Source organism: Phycodurus eques, chromosome 11 (assembly GCF_024500275.1).
Source record: "Phycodurus eques isolate BA_2022a chromosome 11, UOR_Pequ_1.1, whole genome shotgun sequence".
Lineage (NCBI taxonomy): Eukaryota > Metazoa > Chordata > Actinopteri > Syngnathiformes > Syngnathidae > Phycodurus > Phycodurus eques.
In genome coordinates, this window is record NC_084535.1 from 20663804 (window position 1) to 20682350 (window position 18547).

The following is an 18547-nucleotide window of genomic DNA, read 5'->3' on the forward strand; positions in this document are numbered from 1 at the left end:
ATGAAGAGGAGAATATGACCCTTAGTCAGATAGGCGCAAAGAGCTGGTTGCAGGAAAAGAAAGCCAGGTATCAGCAAGGACAGGACAACAAGTAGTCACCGACTGTTTTGGTTATGTAATTGCTCCTTTTGTTGTTGATGTTGTTCACAAACAAACAGGACGGAACAGTTAGTAGCAACAAGTTCCACACTGTGAAGGAGTTAATTATTATGTGAAATATAGTGATGACCCCAGGTATCCAACAAGGGCCCAGCCACACCAACCATAACAATAAACTGACTATATTCCTGCAGATCATCATGTTCTTCTTCAGTTGAACACTGACTCAGTCAATTTGCTCCCAGTGATGACGCAACTCAACAAACTTGCCTCTCACTGAGAGAACTCTAATGGTCTCAGTGCACTCATTGCATACACACGTTGTCTATAGCAGTAGAAGCTACAGATCCAGTTGGTCTTCAGGGTCTAACACTCCAAGTTCGGGGCAGAGAAGGTCCAGCTCCTTCTGTGCTTCTTCATCCTATTAACAGATCCTTTATGTTAGTGCACTGCAGTTTAATACAGTAACTTAATCATTGGAACATACAGTGGGGCAAAAAAGTATTTAGTCAGACACCAATTGTGCAAGTTCTCCCACTTAAAAAGAGGAGAGAGGCCTGCAATTTTCATCATAGGCATACCTCACCTATGAGACAAAATCAGAGTAAAAAATCCAGAAAATCACTATCAGATTTTTGAAGAACTTATTAGAAAATTATGGTGGAAAATTAGTATTTGGTCAATAAAAGTTCATCTCAATACTTGGTTATATAACCCTTTGTTGGCAATGACCGAGGTCAAACGTTTTCTGTAAGTCTTCACAAGGTTTTCACACACTGTTGCTGGTGTTTTGGCCCATTCCTCCATGCAGATCTCCGCTAGAGCAGTGATGTTTTGGGGCTGTCGCTGGGCAATACAGAATTTCAATTCCCTCCAAAGATTTTCTATCGGGTTGAGATCTGGAGAATGGCTAGGCCACTCCAGGACCTTGAAATGCTTCTTACGACGCCACTCCTTCGTTGCCTGGGCAGTGTGTTTGGGATCACTGTCACTTCAGACGGGCCTGGATATGTACTGGATATGTACTGGATATGTACTGGCTTAAGCAGGGGGAAACGTCTGGCACTGCAGGATTTGAGTCCCTCGTAGCATAGTGTGTTACTGATGGTAGCCTTTGTTACTTTGGTGCCAGCTCTCTGCAGTTCATTCACTAGGCCCCCCCGTGTGGTTCTGAGATTTTTGCTCACCGTTATTGTGATCATTTTGACCCCACGGGGTGAGATCTTGCATGGAGCCCCAGATCAAGGGAGACTATCAGTGGTCTTGTATGTCTACCATTTTCTAATAATTGCTCCCACAGTTGATTTCTTCACACCAAGCTACTTACCTATTGCAGATTCAGTTTTCCCAGCCTGGTGCAGGTCTACAATTTTGTTTCTGGTGTCCTTTGACAGCTCTTTGGTCTTGGCCATAGCGGAGTTTGGTGTGTGACTGTTTGAGGTTGTGGACAGGTGTTTTTTATACTGATAACGAGTTCAAACAGGTGCTATTACTACAGGTAACGAGTGGAGGACAGAGGAGCCTCTTAAAGAAGACGTTACAGGTCTGTGAGAGCCAAAAATCTTGCTTGTTTGTCAGTGACCAAATACTTATTTTCCACCATAATTTGCTAATAAATTCTTCTGATGTGATTTTCTGGATTTTTTCTTCTCATTTTGTCTCTCATAGGTGACGTATACCCCTGATGAAAATTACAGGCCTCTCCCATCTTTTAAGTGGGAGAACGTGCACAATTGTTAGCTGACTAAATACTTTTTTGCCCCACTATAACTTGCTTTAAATATGAAGAAATCAAAACACGCACACTAAAGCACAAACACTAAAGCACAACAAAACCGTAAGATAACATTAGCATATGTGTTTATTTTTGTAATTTCTAGATTTGTATCTTAAAATCCAATTTTTTTTTTTAGTACACAGGTGTGAATATTTGGCCTGCTACTTTTAGCTTCCTGGATCTGACCAGGTCACGGAAATATTACTTCATAGCACAAAACACCAGTTAGTACAGTATCTACCTTTGAAAAGTGTTAAGAGCACAAGAGGTACCATGCAGGGGCACAGGGCCAAACAAGTTAAAATGTTTTTTTGTTTTTTTTTAATATGACAGCTCCTACCTCTTTTGAAACCGACATCATTGACGCAGCCAATTCACACATCTCCCTCGCCTTCTTCCTATACCCTACGTCTCTGTAACACTGGCACAAAGAAGAAGAATGACTTTATGGAGCGCTATATTCCAATATAAGATACCAAAAATACATTCTGAAAATACAAATATGATTTAAAACCACACTCTAATATAATAAGATCAATACAATACTTGCATTCAAAATGCTGCCTTTACAAAAATAATAATGCTCAGTTTTGATTGACGCTGTCAAAGGTATCAATTTAGGTTACTTAAAGTGGCTATAGCTTCCAGTGTTGCATACTGAGAGCTATTTCTAATATTTTGTCCCTTTCATGTAGCCTGTTTAACTAACAGCCAAACAAACAGACAGCAAATCAAAGTTCATATTCACTTTTGGCGAGCAACCTGTCTTTGAAGTTGCATCTCGAAGAACCATTTCTAATGTCGCAACTCTTGTGAGGATAAAGCGGTACGGAAAATTGGACGGAAAATGGATGGATGGTTGTTACTGTTATTTAGCCACACTTAAGTTAAAATAGTCAAAACATATATGAGTGAATACTGAAATGCTGAATGAAATGATATGGAATGGTATTGAATGATATTGAATAATATCGAATGCTATAGAACAATGTGGAATGACGTTGAATAATGTGGAATGACATGAAAGTTCCTTTTTGGGCAATTCCGAGTCACTTCCTGTTCATTTTGGGGCACTTACTGTACAATTAGGAGTAGATTTTGTAAAATTTGGAGAATGGGAATGGTTCACATGACGGCTCGAATGAGCTGAACATATTGAAGCTGCAATAGCTTGAATCAGTCGAGAAATTTTAAAGGAGGAGGGAATATTGTAGAATAGATCATAATGTGGGTAAAATGTGGGGATAACCCAAACCCTATTTTAACATGGGAAAATGAGAAATGTGGATGAAAATGTGCCATATGTTTAATGAGGGAATTTGGGGAGTGAGAAAATTATTTTGGAGCTGGATTGGTTTAAATCGGTACAGAAATGATGATGCTGGAGGGAAAAATGTAGAATTTGAGTTAATGTATTTTAATCTGAAAAAGTGGAATTTGGGTAATGTGACAATGTGGAAAATGTCAAAAATACGTTGCAGTTGGAATGGTTTGAATCGGTAAAGAAATGCTGAAGCAGGAGGGAATAATGTAGAATTTGTATTAATGTGGGAAAGGTGGGTATTTTAATGTGGAAAAGTGTAGAATTTGAGTAATGTGGTAAATTGGGGAATGTGGAAAATATTTTGTTGTTGGAATGGTTTCAATCGGTCAAGAAATGTGGAAGGAGGGAAAAATGTAGAATTTTTATTAATGTGGGAAAAACATTTACCGTATTTTCACAACCATAAGGCGCACTTAAAAGTCTTACATTTTCTCCAAAATGGACGCCGGGGCGCCTTATAATGCGGCGCGCCTTATGTGTGCACCGAGTTCTAAAATCTATAAATGTTGTTGTGTGATGAGCGCTCCCCTTGACTGACTGGGAGCATTTCCTGCCGACACGCTGCTTATACAGAGGAAAACCGGAGGTGGCTGAGGACAGCATGCGGCCGTTAAAGGGGGAAGGGTGCGCGTGACAGAGGACGCTAAAGCCACCCCCCCAGTAGGTATATAACGCCGGTATGTGCATTGTGGAAAACAACATTGCTTTGGTTAAGGACCCCCGAAAATGGCACCAACGAAGAGACACGCTTACGAAGCACAGTTTAAATTGCAAGCTATTAGTTATGCGGAGGAACATGGGAATCGAGCAGCCGCGAGATAATTCAAGACCAACGAATCCATGGTTCGCAAGTGGAGGAACCAGGAAAACGACCTTCGCCAAGTCAAGAAGACGAAGCCGATTTTCCGCGGAAACAAGGCGAGGTGGCACGAGTTGGAAGACCAACTCGAGCAATGGATTAATGAGCAAAGAACAGCCGGGAGAAGCTTCTCTACAGTCACCATTCGACTGAGAGCAATAACTCGGAGCTTGCCATCATCACTTGTGTAAACAGGGCGTTCAAATTGAAGTTGCGAGCGGCGTGGGAGCGATGGATGACAGATGGCGAACACAGCTTTACTAAGACTAGGAGGCAGCGCCGGGCGAGTTACGCCACCATATGTGAATGGATCGTGGATGCTTGGGCTAACGTGTCTGCTTGCACTGTTGTTCGAGCTTTCGTAAAAGCCGGCGTCATTTCTGAGGAGCTGCATGGCAACGAGACTGACTCCGACAATGACGAGAGGGAACCTGGCGTGTTTGATGGAGAACTTGCCCAGCTGTTCAAGATGAGGACTTTGATGGATTTGTGGATGAGGATTGATCAAAAAATAACGTGAGTACATTGTTGAATACTTCAATAAAGTACAACCGAACTCAGTTTTGCTCCCGCTGCCTTTTTAAAAACATTATTTTAGCGTGCATGCATGCTACCGTGTGTTTTAAGCTAGCATATGTTTTATCATGCCTGTGCCCAATATGGTGCGCCTTATGTATGTGTTAAATACAGAAATAGACCCCCGTAACTGAGACTGCGCCTTTTAGTACGGTGCGCCTTGCGGCCGGGAAAATACGGTAGGTATTTTAACGTGAAAAAAATATTAAATATGGTTTTAAAAGTGGAAATTGGGTAATGTGAGAATGTGGAAAAATATGTAGTTGGAATGATTCTTATAAGTAAAGAAATGTTGAAGCAGGAGAGAATAATTAAGACATTTTCTTAATGTGGGTATTTTAATGTTGAAAAGACTAGAATTGGGGTAATGTGGGAATTTGGGGAATGTGGAAAATATTTTGTTGCTAGAATAGTCTGAATCAGTCAAGAAACGTGGAGGGAGAGAAAAATGTAGACTTTTTCTTAAAAGTCTACATTTTGTGGGTATTTTAAAGTGGGAAAATGTGAAATGTGGGTGAAAATTGGAATTTGTGTAATGTGGGGAATATAGAAAATATTTTGTACTTGGAATGGTTTGAATCGGTCAAGAAATGTTGGGGGAAGGAAAAATGTCAAATGTCTGATTGTGGGGGAAAATGTGGGAATTTGAATATGGAAGAATGAGGGATTTGGGTAAGGTGGAAAATATTTTGAAGTTGGAAAGGTTTGAATCAGTCAAGAAATGTTGAGGCAGGAGGGAAAAGGTAGAGAGAATAGAGCGGAATGTGGGAAAATGCGAAATGTGGGTGAAAATGTGGAATGTGAGTAATGTGGGAATGTGTTTTGAAGAAGTTCTAAATGAGCTGAATGTTTTGAACGTGGAATGGGAATTATGTGGAATAATTTTGTTTAATTTCTTAATGGGAATGAATGGGAAATTGTGGGGTGTAAAATGTGGAATTGTGGGAAATGTAGGTAATTTTTTTAAAGAGAGAGAAAAAAAAGAACCCTTCCTGTGAATTTTTGGAATATGTTGAAGCTGGAATGGAATCGGATGAAGAATGTGGAAGTAGTTAATGGACAAAAAGTGCCATAGTAGTAATAATAATAATAATAATAACAACAATAATAATAATAATAATAATAATAATAATGAATTTTAACAAGCGGCACGGTGGTCGACTGGTTAGAGCGTCAGCCTCACAGTTCTGAGGATCCGGGTTCAATCCCCGGCCCCGCCTGTGTGGAGTTTGCATGTTCTCCCCGTGCCTGCGTGGGTTTTCTTCGGGCACTCCTGTTTCCTCCCACATCCCAAAAACATGCATTAATTGGAGACTCTAAATTGCCCATAGGCATGACTGTGAGTGCGAATGGTTGTTTGCGATTGGCTGGCAACCAGTTCAGGGTGTACCCCGCCTCCTGCCCGATGACAGCTGGGATAGGCTCCAGCACGCCCGCGACCCTAGTGAGGAGAAGCGGCTCAGAAAATGGATGGATGGATGGATGAATTTTAACCGACTGGTTAGCACATCAGCCTCACAGTTCTGAGGACCAGGGTTCAAATCCTCGCCTGTGTGGAGTTTGCATGTTCTCCCCGTGCCTGCGTGGGTTTTCTCCGGGCATTCCGGTTTCCTCCCACATCCCAAAAACATGCATGATAGGTTAATTGAAGACTAAATTCCCCGTAGGTGTGAATGTGAGTGCGAAGGGTTGTTTGTTTATATGTGCCCTGTGATATGCTGGCGACCAGTTCAGGGTGTACCCCACCTCTCGCGCGAAGATAGCTGCGATAGGCTCGAGCACGCCCGCGACCCTGGTGAGGATAAGCGGTACAGAAAATGGATAATCTGAAGGTATTCTTCCAAGAAGGAATTTTGGTATAAAATATCATTCACAGCATTCAGCAAAAACATTCCAATACTCCAAATGAGTATAAGATAACAGACCTTAGCAAGGAAAACATAATTGAGTTTGGAATATCCTGGATGGATGTCTTCAACCTGCGAGAGAGAAATGTTAAGGTCAGCTTTCAGAGAAAAATATGTTGATTTCTGGAGGCCTGATATTGTCTTTGCTCTTGCAGTATGAATTTCTCCAAGCACAAATGCCATTTCTGGCAGCTTTGCTTCCATGTCGTGCACTACATGTTATAACAAGGAGCATAAATGGATTGGTAAAGATACACAAGACGCGAGGAAGAGGCACGCACAGGAATATTAGCCAGAAGCAAAATTCATGTCTCTATATAAACAATCAAAACGTGAGAACACACATTAAGCCTCTCTAAACACCAAGGGTTTGGCCTCTGACAACTTGGCACAGGAGAGATTTGGGAGGAACTTGAAATAGAGCGTTTATCAAATGGGACACAGGAACGTCTTTGTTTATTCAGTTAAGTATTGAATCAGTTGTCTTAATTTTTTGTATGAGGCGTGCAGCTTTTCAGTTTCGGTCAGTCGTTGCAGCCAGCTCTAAATTAGGGTTGGTTAAATCAAGGGTTTGCATCCCCTGGCATCGAAGGGTGGGGCACACATAGATTATGTGGCGTGCAGTCTGGTTGGCAGGGCCACACACGCAGGCTGATGATGAGCGCAGCTCCCAACAGTGTACCGTATTTTCACGACCATAAGGTGCACTTCGTCTTACATTTTCTCCAAAATGCGCCTTATAATGCGGCGCGCCTTATGTGTGCACCGAGTTCCAACATCTATAAATGTTGTTGTGTGATGAGCGCTCCGCTTGACTTTTTTGTTTTGTTTTTTAGCATTTCCTGCTGACACGCTGCTGACACAGAGGAAAAGCGGACGCAGCTGGGGACAGGGGAAGGGTGCGTGAAGTCGGACGCTAAAGCCACGCCCCCAGTAGGTATATAGCGCCAGAGAGTTTTTTTTGTTGTTGTTTTTTTTTTTAAATACCGCTTGACTCACTTTTACCGCTTGACTTACTGGGAGCATTTCTCCAACCTTTTCCACATTGATCAATCTCATTTACTTTATTTCTCATTTGTTCCTGAATTTCTATAGTTGAGGATCTTTTGGTCAACTTCACTTTGTCAGGCGGGTACTATTTAAGTGATTTCTTGATTGAGAAAAGTTGTGGCAGTATCGGGCTTGGGTGTCACTAGAGACATTTAACTCAGGGATGATAAACCACAATTAAGTTATGTTTTAAAAGGAGGTGCAATCACTTTTTCCACACAGGGCTATATAGGTTTGGATTTTTTTTCTCCCTTAATAATAAAAAAACACTTAAAACCAGAATTTTGTGCTTACTTGTGTTTGACTAATATTTAAATTTGTTTGATGATGGGAAACAGGGGCGGCACGGTGGCCGACTGGTTAGAGCGTCAGCCTCACAGTTCTGAGGAGCGGGGTTCAATCCCCGGTGCCGCCTGTGTGGAGTTTGCATGTTCTCTCCGTGCCTGCGTAGGTTTTCTCCGGGCACTCCGGTTTCCTCCCACATCCCAAAAACATGCATTAATTGGAGACTCTAAATTGCCCGTAGGTGTGAATGTGAGTGCGAATGTTGTTTGTTTGTATGTGCCCTGCGATTGGCTGGCAACCAGTTCAGGGTGTACCCCACCTTCTGCCCAATGATAGGCTCCAGCACGCCCGCGACCCGCGTGAGGAGAAGCGGCTCAGAAAATGGATGGATGGATGGACAATCACAACACCCTCAAAATAGTGGCAGAGGCCAGAGTGGAAAGGTGTAAGAACATTTTCTTTTTGTTTTATCAAATGGATATGGCCAAGTAGATTAGTATGTATGGGGAAAAACAGAACCTTGAGAAAATTCTTCAGTGCATCTTCAACTGTGGCGCTGGGAGGTTCTCCAAACAATGCAGCAGCAACTTTCCTCTCAAGCCAAGATAACTGGGCTACCTGCAAAAAGGGACACCAGACTGTAGTAAAAGTGCATCTTATTTGTTAAAAACAAACAAACAAACAAACAAACAAAAAATCCTGCTTGGCTAAAAGCCAGATAACTGACCAATTTTGAATGTGCAGCACCAAGTGAGATTTTCAAGACTAAGACTAAGAGTTCTCGATTTTTGCTTTTACAGAATCCAACTCTACAAACAACGTCCATAAAGACACACTATCTCTTACTACAGCTTTTATAGCTAAAGTGTCATGAGCCATCCCGCAGTTCTTCTGTTGGAGCCTGGGTGGCGCTTTGCACTCTCTCTCCCTCTCCCATCCTCACTCTGTCCAGCACCTTCCTTGGCCGCGCACCTGTCTCCAATCAGTCCTCGTTACCACCTGCATTTAAGCCTGCCTGATCCCAGAAAACCTTGCCAGAGTATTGAAGCTTCTACAGCGGTATCACGGCTCCTCGGTCTACACATAAGCCTACTCAATTCCTCGTGTCCTTTCTGACCTCCGTGTCTCTCCTTGTCCTCAGTGTTCCCTCCGTGTTCCCTGCACCCACGCCGCCAAGCCAGCCGCCTGCCCTCGTCACCGCCTGGCACGCATTCCCTGCCTCAAGGACCATCTACATTTCCCTTTTTCAATAAAGTGTTCATCACAACCTCTCAGCCTCCATCCAATTCGTGATATAAAGGTCAAATAGATATGTGATCTTTTTAGGTTTATGTATTGTAGTTAATGTAAGAATGAATGTAAATGCAACCTATGATGGATGGTGGATAATATAACCACATTGTTGTGTATTGTGCAAAAAAATGATTCATTAAGAGTACAGTGAAGCCCCAGATACTGTTTGGCATTCGCATGCACATTTTTGGGGGGGAACCTATTCTCTGTTCTGACCCAAAACACTCAGCTAGTTACCTATTTTTTGCTCGGGCTAAGCAATACAAGTATTACTTTGGTAAGCAATTAAAGTATTACTTTGGTACCATCTTGTGAAATCTTTGTTATTAGGTTTGATAGTGTTTTTCCGTCTTGGTTTGAGAGGTTCTGTTTTGTTGGCGATCATTGAATACACCTTGAACACAATCAAAGTGAAAGGTTGGTTTTGCTTCTCTCCCGCTGCAGCTAATGATAGCCAGTCGAGTCTACTTTCTTGTTGCAATTTGACTGTATTCCCTATCATTTATTAATGTGTCCAATTGTCAAAAAGGCAGTTTAATGACTTACAGCAGTGATTCCAAACCAGTGTGCCGTGAGCGCTCTTCAGGTGTGCCGTGGAAAATTATCAAATTTTACTTAATTGCTCAAAAAATTATTTATTTCCAAGAAATAAAGTATTTTTATTCATCTATTTATGCCAGTGAGGCATAGTGACAGACAGAACAAATAAATGCTCTTCTGTCACATGGCAGGAAGTACATACAGTAATTAATGTGTCTGCTCCACACCATTCGTCTGAGTACCGTCTAATTACAGGTGTAGTATTGCCATGGCATCACAGTGGAAGCTTTCAAACAAAGGCGCTTGCCGAGTGCAAAGAATAGATCATTGTGGGACATGCAAACACAATAGAGAGCCTATAAAACTCAGACTGTGAACACAGCTGTTAGCAAACCGCTTCTGACTCCTAACATGATTAGTAAATTTGCGTGTTGTTGACTTTAAGGACAGCTCCTGAAAACGCATTTCCTTTATGACATTTTGACTACAGCAACTCTAGAAAAATAACTACTAAAATAAATGAGTCATGCAATGCTCCAAATAAACTGCAAGTAGCTGAATGACTGGCTGACCCGCCATTGTGAAAACAATCTGCCGTAGCATCAACATAAAGAACAGAAGCTGCATGAAAATATGCTCTAGCTTACAATGTGATTTAAAGGGCACATACTGTATTTTTACTATTTAGGATGTAATACTGTTTCAATGATGCCTCAGTGAACGTGAAATATAATTTAAAATTGTCCACAAATTCCTGAGTTCCAGACATTTTTCTGCCAAGGGGCCTTAAATCAGGTCATTCAAATTTTGCAAACTTATCTACGTCACTAGCAAAAATCACCGCCTTTCCGCTCTCGAGCCAGCACTGTCAACAACAAACACGTGTGCTCTCACATGTGGGTCTTCTACACGGAGGCAACCAATCAGAGGAGAGAGGGCGGTCTTAGCCAAATATGGACAAAGCAGATACAAAACTGGCTCAAACAGAAAAAGCTGTCAGAGGGGCCTCTTCTGGACACTCGTATGAAAAGAAATCAAGGTGTTTTTTTAGATGAAATTGACTACTTTTATACCATGTTAGAGACTCACTCAGGGGAGGCCAAAATACAGGACCTTTAAATCTAACAATAGCTGCTGTCCTGTAGCCTGCTCCTGGAATAACAAACCTCGAGGAAACCCAAAACACAGGCAGTGATTAAGCTTTCAGTGCGGAAAGTGCCCATGGATGTGGGAGAGAGATGAGAGATAGTGAGTGTCACACACAGCGTAGCACCAGCGTCCCAGCAGGTAGTAGGACAGGGGGTCTTGAGGCTTCAGTTCGATGGCTTTATCCAGATGATCCTGAGGAGGACACCAGACAGACAAGGGGAATATTTTTACTGTCTATTCATGACACGGCTGCTATTTCCATCACCTTCTGTTCTGACCTGATCTGTCCCGCTTCACGAACCCACAACTATTTGTCAACTACATGTCTCACACGCGCGATCGTGGCAAGCAGCCGCATACTTCGGCCACAGACGCCCCTCCTGCTATTCCACGCCCTCTCTACCATTTTTTAGATATTTCGCTCCTTTTGCTCACCTGCAAAAATACCTTTTCAGGTAAATTGTGTTTTGGGAAGGCCGCTGAAGATAAAATGCTACACGCCGTTATTACACATACACACATGCTTATGCAACGTTAAAGGATAAAGGATGCAGGAGTGGTTCACTGGCTTAAGTGAGTATTTCCTATTATTACTCGCCAATTCCCTCGCCAATTCGCGCTTCACGTTTTGCGGCTTCAGTGCGAAAAAAAAAAATTAATCCAAAAATTTAAATGAAAAAAATACAGCCATATCAGCAGCCATATTGCGGAAAGACGCGTTGTTTCATGTTGATGCATGCCAAACAGAGAGATGAGTTGACTCAAGAGGCTTTGTACATGCCACGGGGACTCATACAAGGCGCGTGATTGGTTCCCGACGCGACATCGACCAATGAGAGCACGAGTGGATTTATCCCGTGAGCTGATTGGCTGCGCATCATCGCAGCCTTGCCCATCATCTTCCCTTGTTGTGGCTCGCCAGTCTCGTCCACGCTGTATTCTCGCATACTGTATCTTAGTGTTGTGTTCGTGATAACTTTTTTTGTTTAAGCGATAACTTTTTTTGATTAGTTAAGCCCTTACGATGCCGCCTAAGCGCTGTGCCCCTGCGAAAGCTTCCTTCGGGGCGCCCAAAAGGAAGATGATGATGATGACCATCAGCGAAAAAGTGAAACTTTTAGATATGATCAAAGAGGGCAGAAGTTATGCATCTGTGGCACGCCATTATGGCGTGAATGCATCTACAGTGCGGTACATCAAGAAAAGAGGAAGCAAACATCCGCAAAACTGCTTCAATAAGGAAGCGAAACGTGGTAAATCCGCGTAATAAGAGACGGATTATGTCCTTGTACAGGGGAATTTTGAAACAAAAGAAAAAACAAAGACAACAACTACCCATCACCATGTTTTTCTCCAAGGCAAAACCCCAGCTACACCATCAGAAGAGTCTCAGATTGAACCTAAAGCCTCTACGAGTCAAGTGAGAGCCTCTCCTCCGCCACCAAGGCAAGCCTCTTCACCTCTCTCAGAAGGCAATGTTGATGAATGTTAATTACTGTATAAGGTTTTATAATTAAATATTTAAGTAAATATGTGTACTGTTGTAATATTTGTCTCAAATATGTAAAGTATAAATACTGTTTACATATTTTAAACATTCCGGTACCCACATACACGAAAATTCGTAGGGGGGGGGCAAATCCTACTTAACGGTTTTTCACCTTTCGCGGGGGGTTCTGGTCCCCATTAACCGCGAAAAACGAGGGATCACTGCATATATTTACTATCTATACTATTCCAAAGACAAGACATTTCATACCATACACACACACCGAAAATAAAATGTACACTCTTAATGTACAAACATTTCAATGTAATTTAGCAACAGGGCAATGACTACAACAACTTACCTTAAAAATGTAGCCATTCTTGATCTTGTTCTGCACTGTGTCATATTCGGCCATAATTCCACACATGATGGCATACCTGCAAGGTACCATTCAGAAAGTTATTCTACTACTGAATTACATTGTATTGCTGAAGCACTGGTCAACCTACAGTTGTGGCCAAACGGTTTGCCAATAACCACATTTTGGTGTTTCATCAACATCACTACAATGGAAATACAGCCTTAAGCATTTTCCAAAAACAATCCTTTTTGCAAGACTCTTTATTCGACAGTATCAGCAAACGGTTCACTTTTTTCCTAATTCCCGCAAATTAACACACTGACTTTGACAACAGGGCAGTTGGGGACGTGAAACAAAGAAATGTTTGAGTTTTGGGATTTGTATGTCACAATGAAGCAGTGTGTGTGAAGAAGAGTGGAGGGAGCTGATCAAAGTATTTTCACTGCAAGGCTGCTTTAATGATGCTGGTACTCTGTCAAACACGACAGAGCCACATAAACACATTTTACTGATTTATTTAACAGTGCATGTTTTGGCGATCTATGTTCCTACCCTGTGGGTAACGTCCGAAAGAACCAAATAGGGGATGTAAACGGCCGAAATAAGTTTCGTCCGATAGGGTAAGAAGCGCGGTCATCCGGGAGAGGCTCAGAGTCGAGGCACTATTCCTCCGTATCGAGAGGAGCTAGATGAGGTGGCTCGCGCATCTGGTTAGGATGCCCCCCAGACCCCTCTCTGGTGAAGTGTTCCAGGCACATCCCACCGGGAAGAGGCCCCGGGGACAAGCCAATCCTGCCATGGTGACAATAGTGAGGCAACAGAAGCACATGCTTGAAATAAAACTTTACAGAGGTCAAACACCTGTTTACCATCACAGAGGCCTCAAAGGCAGATCCACCCATTTTCCATAACGCTTATCTTCACTAGGGTCACAGGTGTGATGGAGCCTATCCCAGCTAACTCTGGGCGAGAGGCAGGGCTAATTTGCATGGTGAGATCATTAATTTACCCTGACAAGGTGGCTTAAGAATGGAAATGCATCCCCAACTGCCAGCCTTCTGAGAACACTTGGCCACTTGAAACCCCAATCGATATTGCTATTTGTCTTCTATTTCCATTATCCGAAAACTATCTATAGCCCCCTGTTTAAATCCTGTGTGCAGTCTTTTGAGGTCGCAGATTGAGTGACAACGTAAAGAAAGCGGGCGGCGAGCACATTTTCCCTCCAGAAAAAGCCTGCTGCCAAAACGCTTCTTGTTAGGCTTACTTTAATCATCATGATCCCTCGCCGTGGCTCAGGTCTGTTTGAGCCACTGTTTTATTCATGTCGTTCAAGGGGGAATTCAACTACCACTCAGATGTATACTTCCTTTTCCATGCCACAGAAAAATAAATCACACACAGGCAGGCATGCAAGGAGAGATTCAGAGTGAAAGAGGCGCGCAAAGAATGCAGCACTACTTGAGCCGGGTAGTGGGGACGATGCCTTCCTCAAGAGAACATATTCAGTAGCCAGCACACAGACTAGCATCTCTCCCAACAACTAGATGTCTTTTTGTTTTTGTCTGTAGTGGGACTTCTTGAACCAGTCTCCTTTGGCTCCAAAGTCCAAGTCCTTACAGACTGAACTCAAGATTGTTACATGACTGAATGATTTGCCAGAGTATCTCCTTGTAATTTTAATTGACTTTCAACTACTGTGCTATTATTTAACTTGAGAGGAGCCCAGTGATCCAAAATGTGGGTGCAAAAAGGTGAATTCAAGTGAGACTCAGAAACGTCTCGTATGTGCCTATCAATCATTTTAAACAACAGGTTCTGGTTACTCATTGGAATAGTTGGTGCTATATTACGCGTCAGAGTTTTTGCAAGCGTTTTATTTATTATTATTTATAACAAACACAGCTATTGTTTAATGTGGTATAATAAAATCCAAAGGTGCATCTCAATGCATGCAGTTGTTGAAATTAGATTTGGATTCAGGTCCAACAACGGGCCCCATTACATGGCGCTACGGGCCAATTTGCGCTAAAATAAACTAGAATAAAATAAAATAATTTGAGTGAATTGAGTGAGTAGTTTTGTGAATGGAACAATTTAGCTGCAAATATTTACAGATCACAGACAGTAATTGGACATATAAAAAGAGAGGTGTACAACTGGTTTGACGTAACTGGATTTGTGTTGTAACCCAACTGGATTTACTGAATGACGTTTCAAAGTCAACATTTGGACGATATCCAGGTGAAGAAGGATTGCTTTGTAATGTACCATTAACATTATGAAGGAAGTAAGCCTTTGTTTTTTTGAGACTCAAACAAAACTTATTTGGTGAAGTAGTTTGTTGACAAGTTTGTAATTGAGCTGCCTCCCTACCCCATTTTAAAGACAACAAAATCTATCTAGTTAAAAAAAAAAAAAAAAAAAAAAGGATTGATGCCAAGGGAAAGGTTCCAAAAGCCCTCCATTCGGCAGGGCGAAGAATGTTCCGTAGCAGTTTCTGTGGCAAAGCAGAAACTGAAAGGCAGCTCTTCCAAACATCCATCCATCCACCCATCCATTTTCTGTACCGCTTTATCCTCACAAGGGTCGTGGGAGTGCTGGAGCCTATCCCAGCTATCATCGGGCAGGAGGCAGGGTACACTAAACTGGTTGCCAGCCAATCCTCTTCTAAACAACATCTGCCAAATCGTGACAGGCTGGGCGGCACATAGGAAAACAAGTGACAAGTTTTCTCACGGCATCAGTACACTTTGTAAACAGTTACCTTAGAGATAAACTTCCTTGTGACACTGCCTGGTACCTTTCCCAGTCACTGCCTCTTCCTTTTACAATTTACTTTGCAACCACTTAGATCTTAGATGTTGTTTTTAAATGTAGCCACTTTTTAACGTTTTGAGCATGTCTAGTTATTTGCATTATTTGAACCGTAGGTCAGTGCTCCAGGCTGACGCGCACTCAAAAAGCCTTGCCACCTTGACAATGTCATTAAAGGAAAGGTACCTGTGCTGTTTTTGTTAATGTCTTCTTAGAAAAGACTATTTTGTATGATTTAACACAGGCCATCAAACTGTGTCTTGTGTGATTTGATGTTTTTAAATTTTTGCTGTTTTGTAGGTCTGTGTTTTATGTAGAAGGTTTAACACCTTTGAGAACAGATAATGGAACACAACAGGAAGAAATAAACAATTTAGCCTACCACTGGTGACTTTCAGCACATGTAGGATTCAGCGCCACTGCATCCTCACCAACCTTCTTTCCTAAGAGAGAAATGTTTAACAAAAACGACAGAAAATTATGATAATGTATCCATCCATCTTCTATACCGCTTCGGGGTGGTGGAGCCTATGCCAGCTGAGTTGGGGAAAGAGTCAGGACAATTTTCTTCTTTCTTTTTTTCTCTTTACATACGTTGAAATGGCTCCAAAAACTGTAGCTTCAGTTGATCTTATTAAATGCGTTGCAAACGTGCCGAAAATGTGTTAAACAGATCCAGGAGTGGATTAGGTCTTTTTTCAGTTTCAAGGATTTGTATTGTTTGTGAACAAGATTTGTTGAGTAGTTTATTTTCCTGGCTGTATTTAATCGTTAATGTAACTACTATTTACGTTCAATGAGGGATGTCTGCCTAATGAGAATGTTTTATCTGTATTTGGAAGAATGCATTTGTTTCCAGGGAAAGATTGCCAGGGCAGAGTCAGCATATATGATTTACTGATAAATGTTTTAATTGGATGTGTTATAATTTGTAAATATTGGTTTTCAATGCCAAATATATCAGTAAGCTTGCGGAATGTTAAGAAGGTGTAAAGTAGGCTTTTCATTCCATTTAGTGCCAATTACAGGATTTGTAGTCAATTCTGGGTTGAGCCATATGAGTGTTTGAACAGTGGATTAGATTTGTGTTATTTCTTTCTAACTTTTCTCAACAGTGTCAAAGTAATGACAATTGCAGTATTTGTGTCACTAAGGAAGAGTACTTGAGAACATTACTCGTAACAGCCAAATGTAGTGACACATTACCCCAAAAATAGATTGCTCTGTATATACAACCCCAATTCCAATGAAGTTGGGATGTTGTGTTAAACATAAATAAAAACAGAATACAATGATTTGCAAATCCTGTTCAACCTATATTTAATTGAATACACTACAAAGTCAAGATATTTAATGTTCAAACTGATAAACTTGCTTGTTTTTAGCAAATAATCATTAACTTAGAATTCTATGGCTGCAACACGTTCCAAAAAAGCTGGGACAGATGGTAAATAAGACAGAAAGTTTAGGAATGCTCATCAAACACCTGTTTGGAAGATCCCACAGGTGGACAGGCTAATTGGGAACAGGCGGGGGCCATGATTGGGTATAAAAGGAGCTTCCCTAAATTGCTCAGTCATTCACAAGCAAAGATGGGGCGAGGTTTACCTCTTTGTGAACAAGTGTGTGAGAAAATTGTTGAACAGTTCCTCAACGTACAATTTCAAGGAATTTAGGGATTCAATCATCTACGGTCCATAATATCATCAAAAGGTTCAGAGAATCTGGAGAAATCACTGCATGTAAGCGGCAAGGCCGAAAACCAACATTGAATGCCCGTGACCTTCGATCCCTCAGGCAGAACTGCCTCAAAAACCGACATCAATGTGTAAAGGATATCACCACATGGGCTCAGCAACACCTCAGAAAACCAATGTGAGTAAATACAGTTCGGCGCTATATCCGTAGCAACTTGAAACAAAGCAAAGCAAAAGCCATTTATCAACAACACTCAGAAACGCCGCCGGCTTCTCTGGGCCTGAGCTCATCTGAGATGGACTGATGCAAAGTGGAAAAGTGTTCTGTGGTCCGACGAGTCCACATTTCAAATTATTTTTGGAAATTGTGGACGTCGTGTCCTCCGGGCCAAAGAGGAAAAGAACCATCCAGACTGTTATGGACGCAACGTTCAAAAGCCAGCATCCGTGATGGTATGGGGCTGTGTTAGTGCCAATGGCATGGGTAACTTGCACATCTGTGACGGCACCACTAATGCTGAAAGGTACATACAGGTTTTGGAGAAACATATGCAGCCATCAAAGGAACATCTTTTTCATGGACGCCCCTGCTTATTTCAACAAGACAATGCCAAACCACATTCTGCACGTGTTACAACAGCGTGGCTTCGTAGTAAAAGAGTGCGGGTACTAGACTGGCCTGCCTGCAGTCCAGACCTGTATCCCATTGAAAATGTGTGGCGCTTTATGAAGCGTAAAATACGACAACGCAGACCCCGGACTGTTGAACAGCTGAAGCTGTACATCAAGCAAGAATGGGAAAGAATTCCACCTACAAAGCTTCAACAATTAGTGTCCTCGGTTCCCAAACGTTTATTGAATGTTGTGAAAAAGAAAAGGTGATGTAACACAGTGGTAAACATGACCGTGACCCCAGCTTTTTTTGGAACGTGTTGTAGCCATAAAATTCTAAGTTAATGATTAGTTGCTAAAAACAATCAAGTTTATCAGTTTGAACATTAAATATCTTGTCTTTGTAGTGTATTCAATTAAATATAGGTCGAACAGGATTTACTAATCATTGTATTCTGTTTTTATTTATGTTTAACACAACGTCCCAACTTCATTGGAATTGGGGTTGTATTTCAATGCCACATATCCAGTGGGAAGAACACAATACAGAAGAAAGGATGGTAGATAAGGTATACAAAAAGACAATATAAGATTACCAGTTTCTGCATGATTCTTCTTTTCTTCAAGCGTGGTGCTGATGTCATGAACGTCACAATATGCTCTGATTAGACGCCAAAGAAATGTTGAGTTCTGTCCAAACTAGAAACATATG

The 18547-nt window shown here is 41.7% G+C and overlaps 1 protein-coding gene across 4 annotated transcripts in view; it reads right to left on the reverse strand.

The window, feature by feature from the left end:
- LOC133409499 (regulator of microtubule dynamics protein 2) overlaps nt 1-18547 on the reverse strand; it is a 40706-nt gene continuing 22159 nt past the window's right edge. For all 4 annotated transcript variants that reach the window (XM_061689590.1, XM_061689589.1, XM_061689588.1 and 1 more), the window contains exons 4-11: nt 18432-18534; nt 15909-15969; nt 12710-12785; nt 10974-11051; nt 8397-8495; nt 6561-6614; nt 2217-2297; nt 1-520 (exon numbers count right to left, since the gene is read on the reverse strand). In XM_061689590.1, coding sequence (XP_061545574.1) covers nt 440-520; nt 2217-2297; nt 6561-6614; nt 8397-8495; nt 10974-11051; nt 12710-12785; nt 15909-15969; nt 18432-18534 — 633 coding nt within the window. In that variant the 3' untranslated portion in view covers nt 1-439. The remainder of the gene's footprint in view (nt 521-2216; nt 2298-6560; nt 6615-8396; nt 8496-10973; nt 11052-12709; nt 12786-15908; nt 15970-18431; nt 18535-18547) is intronic.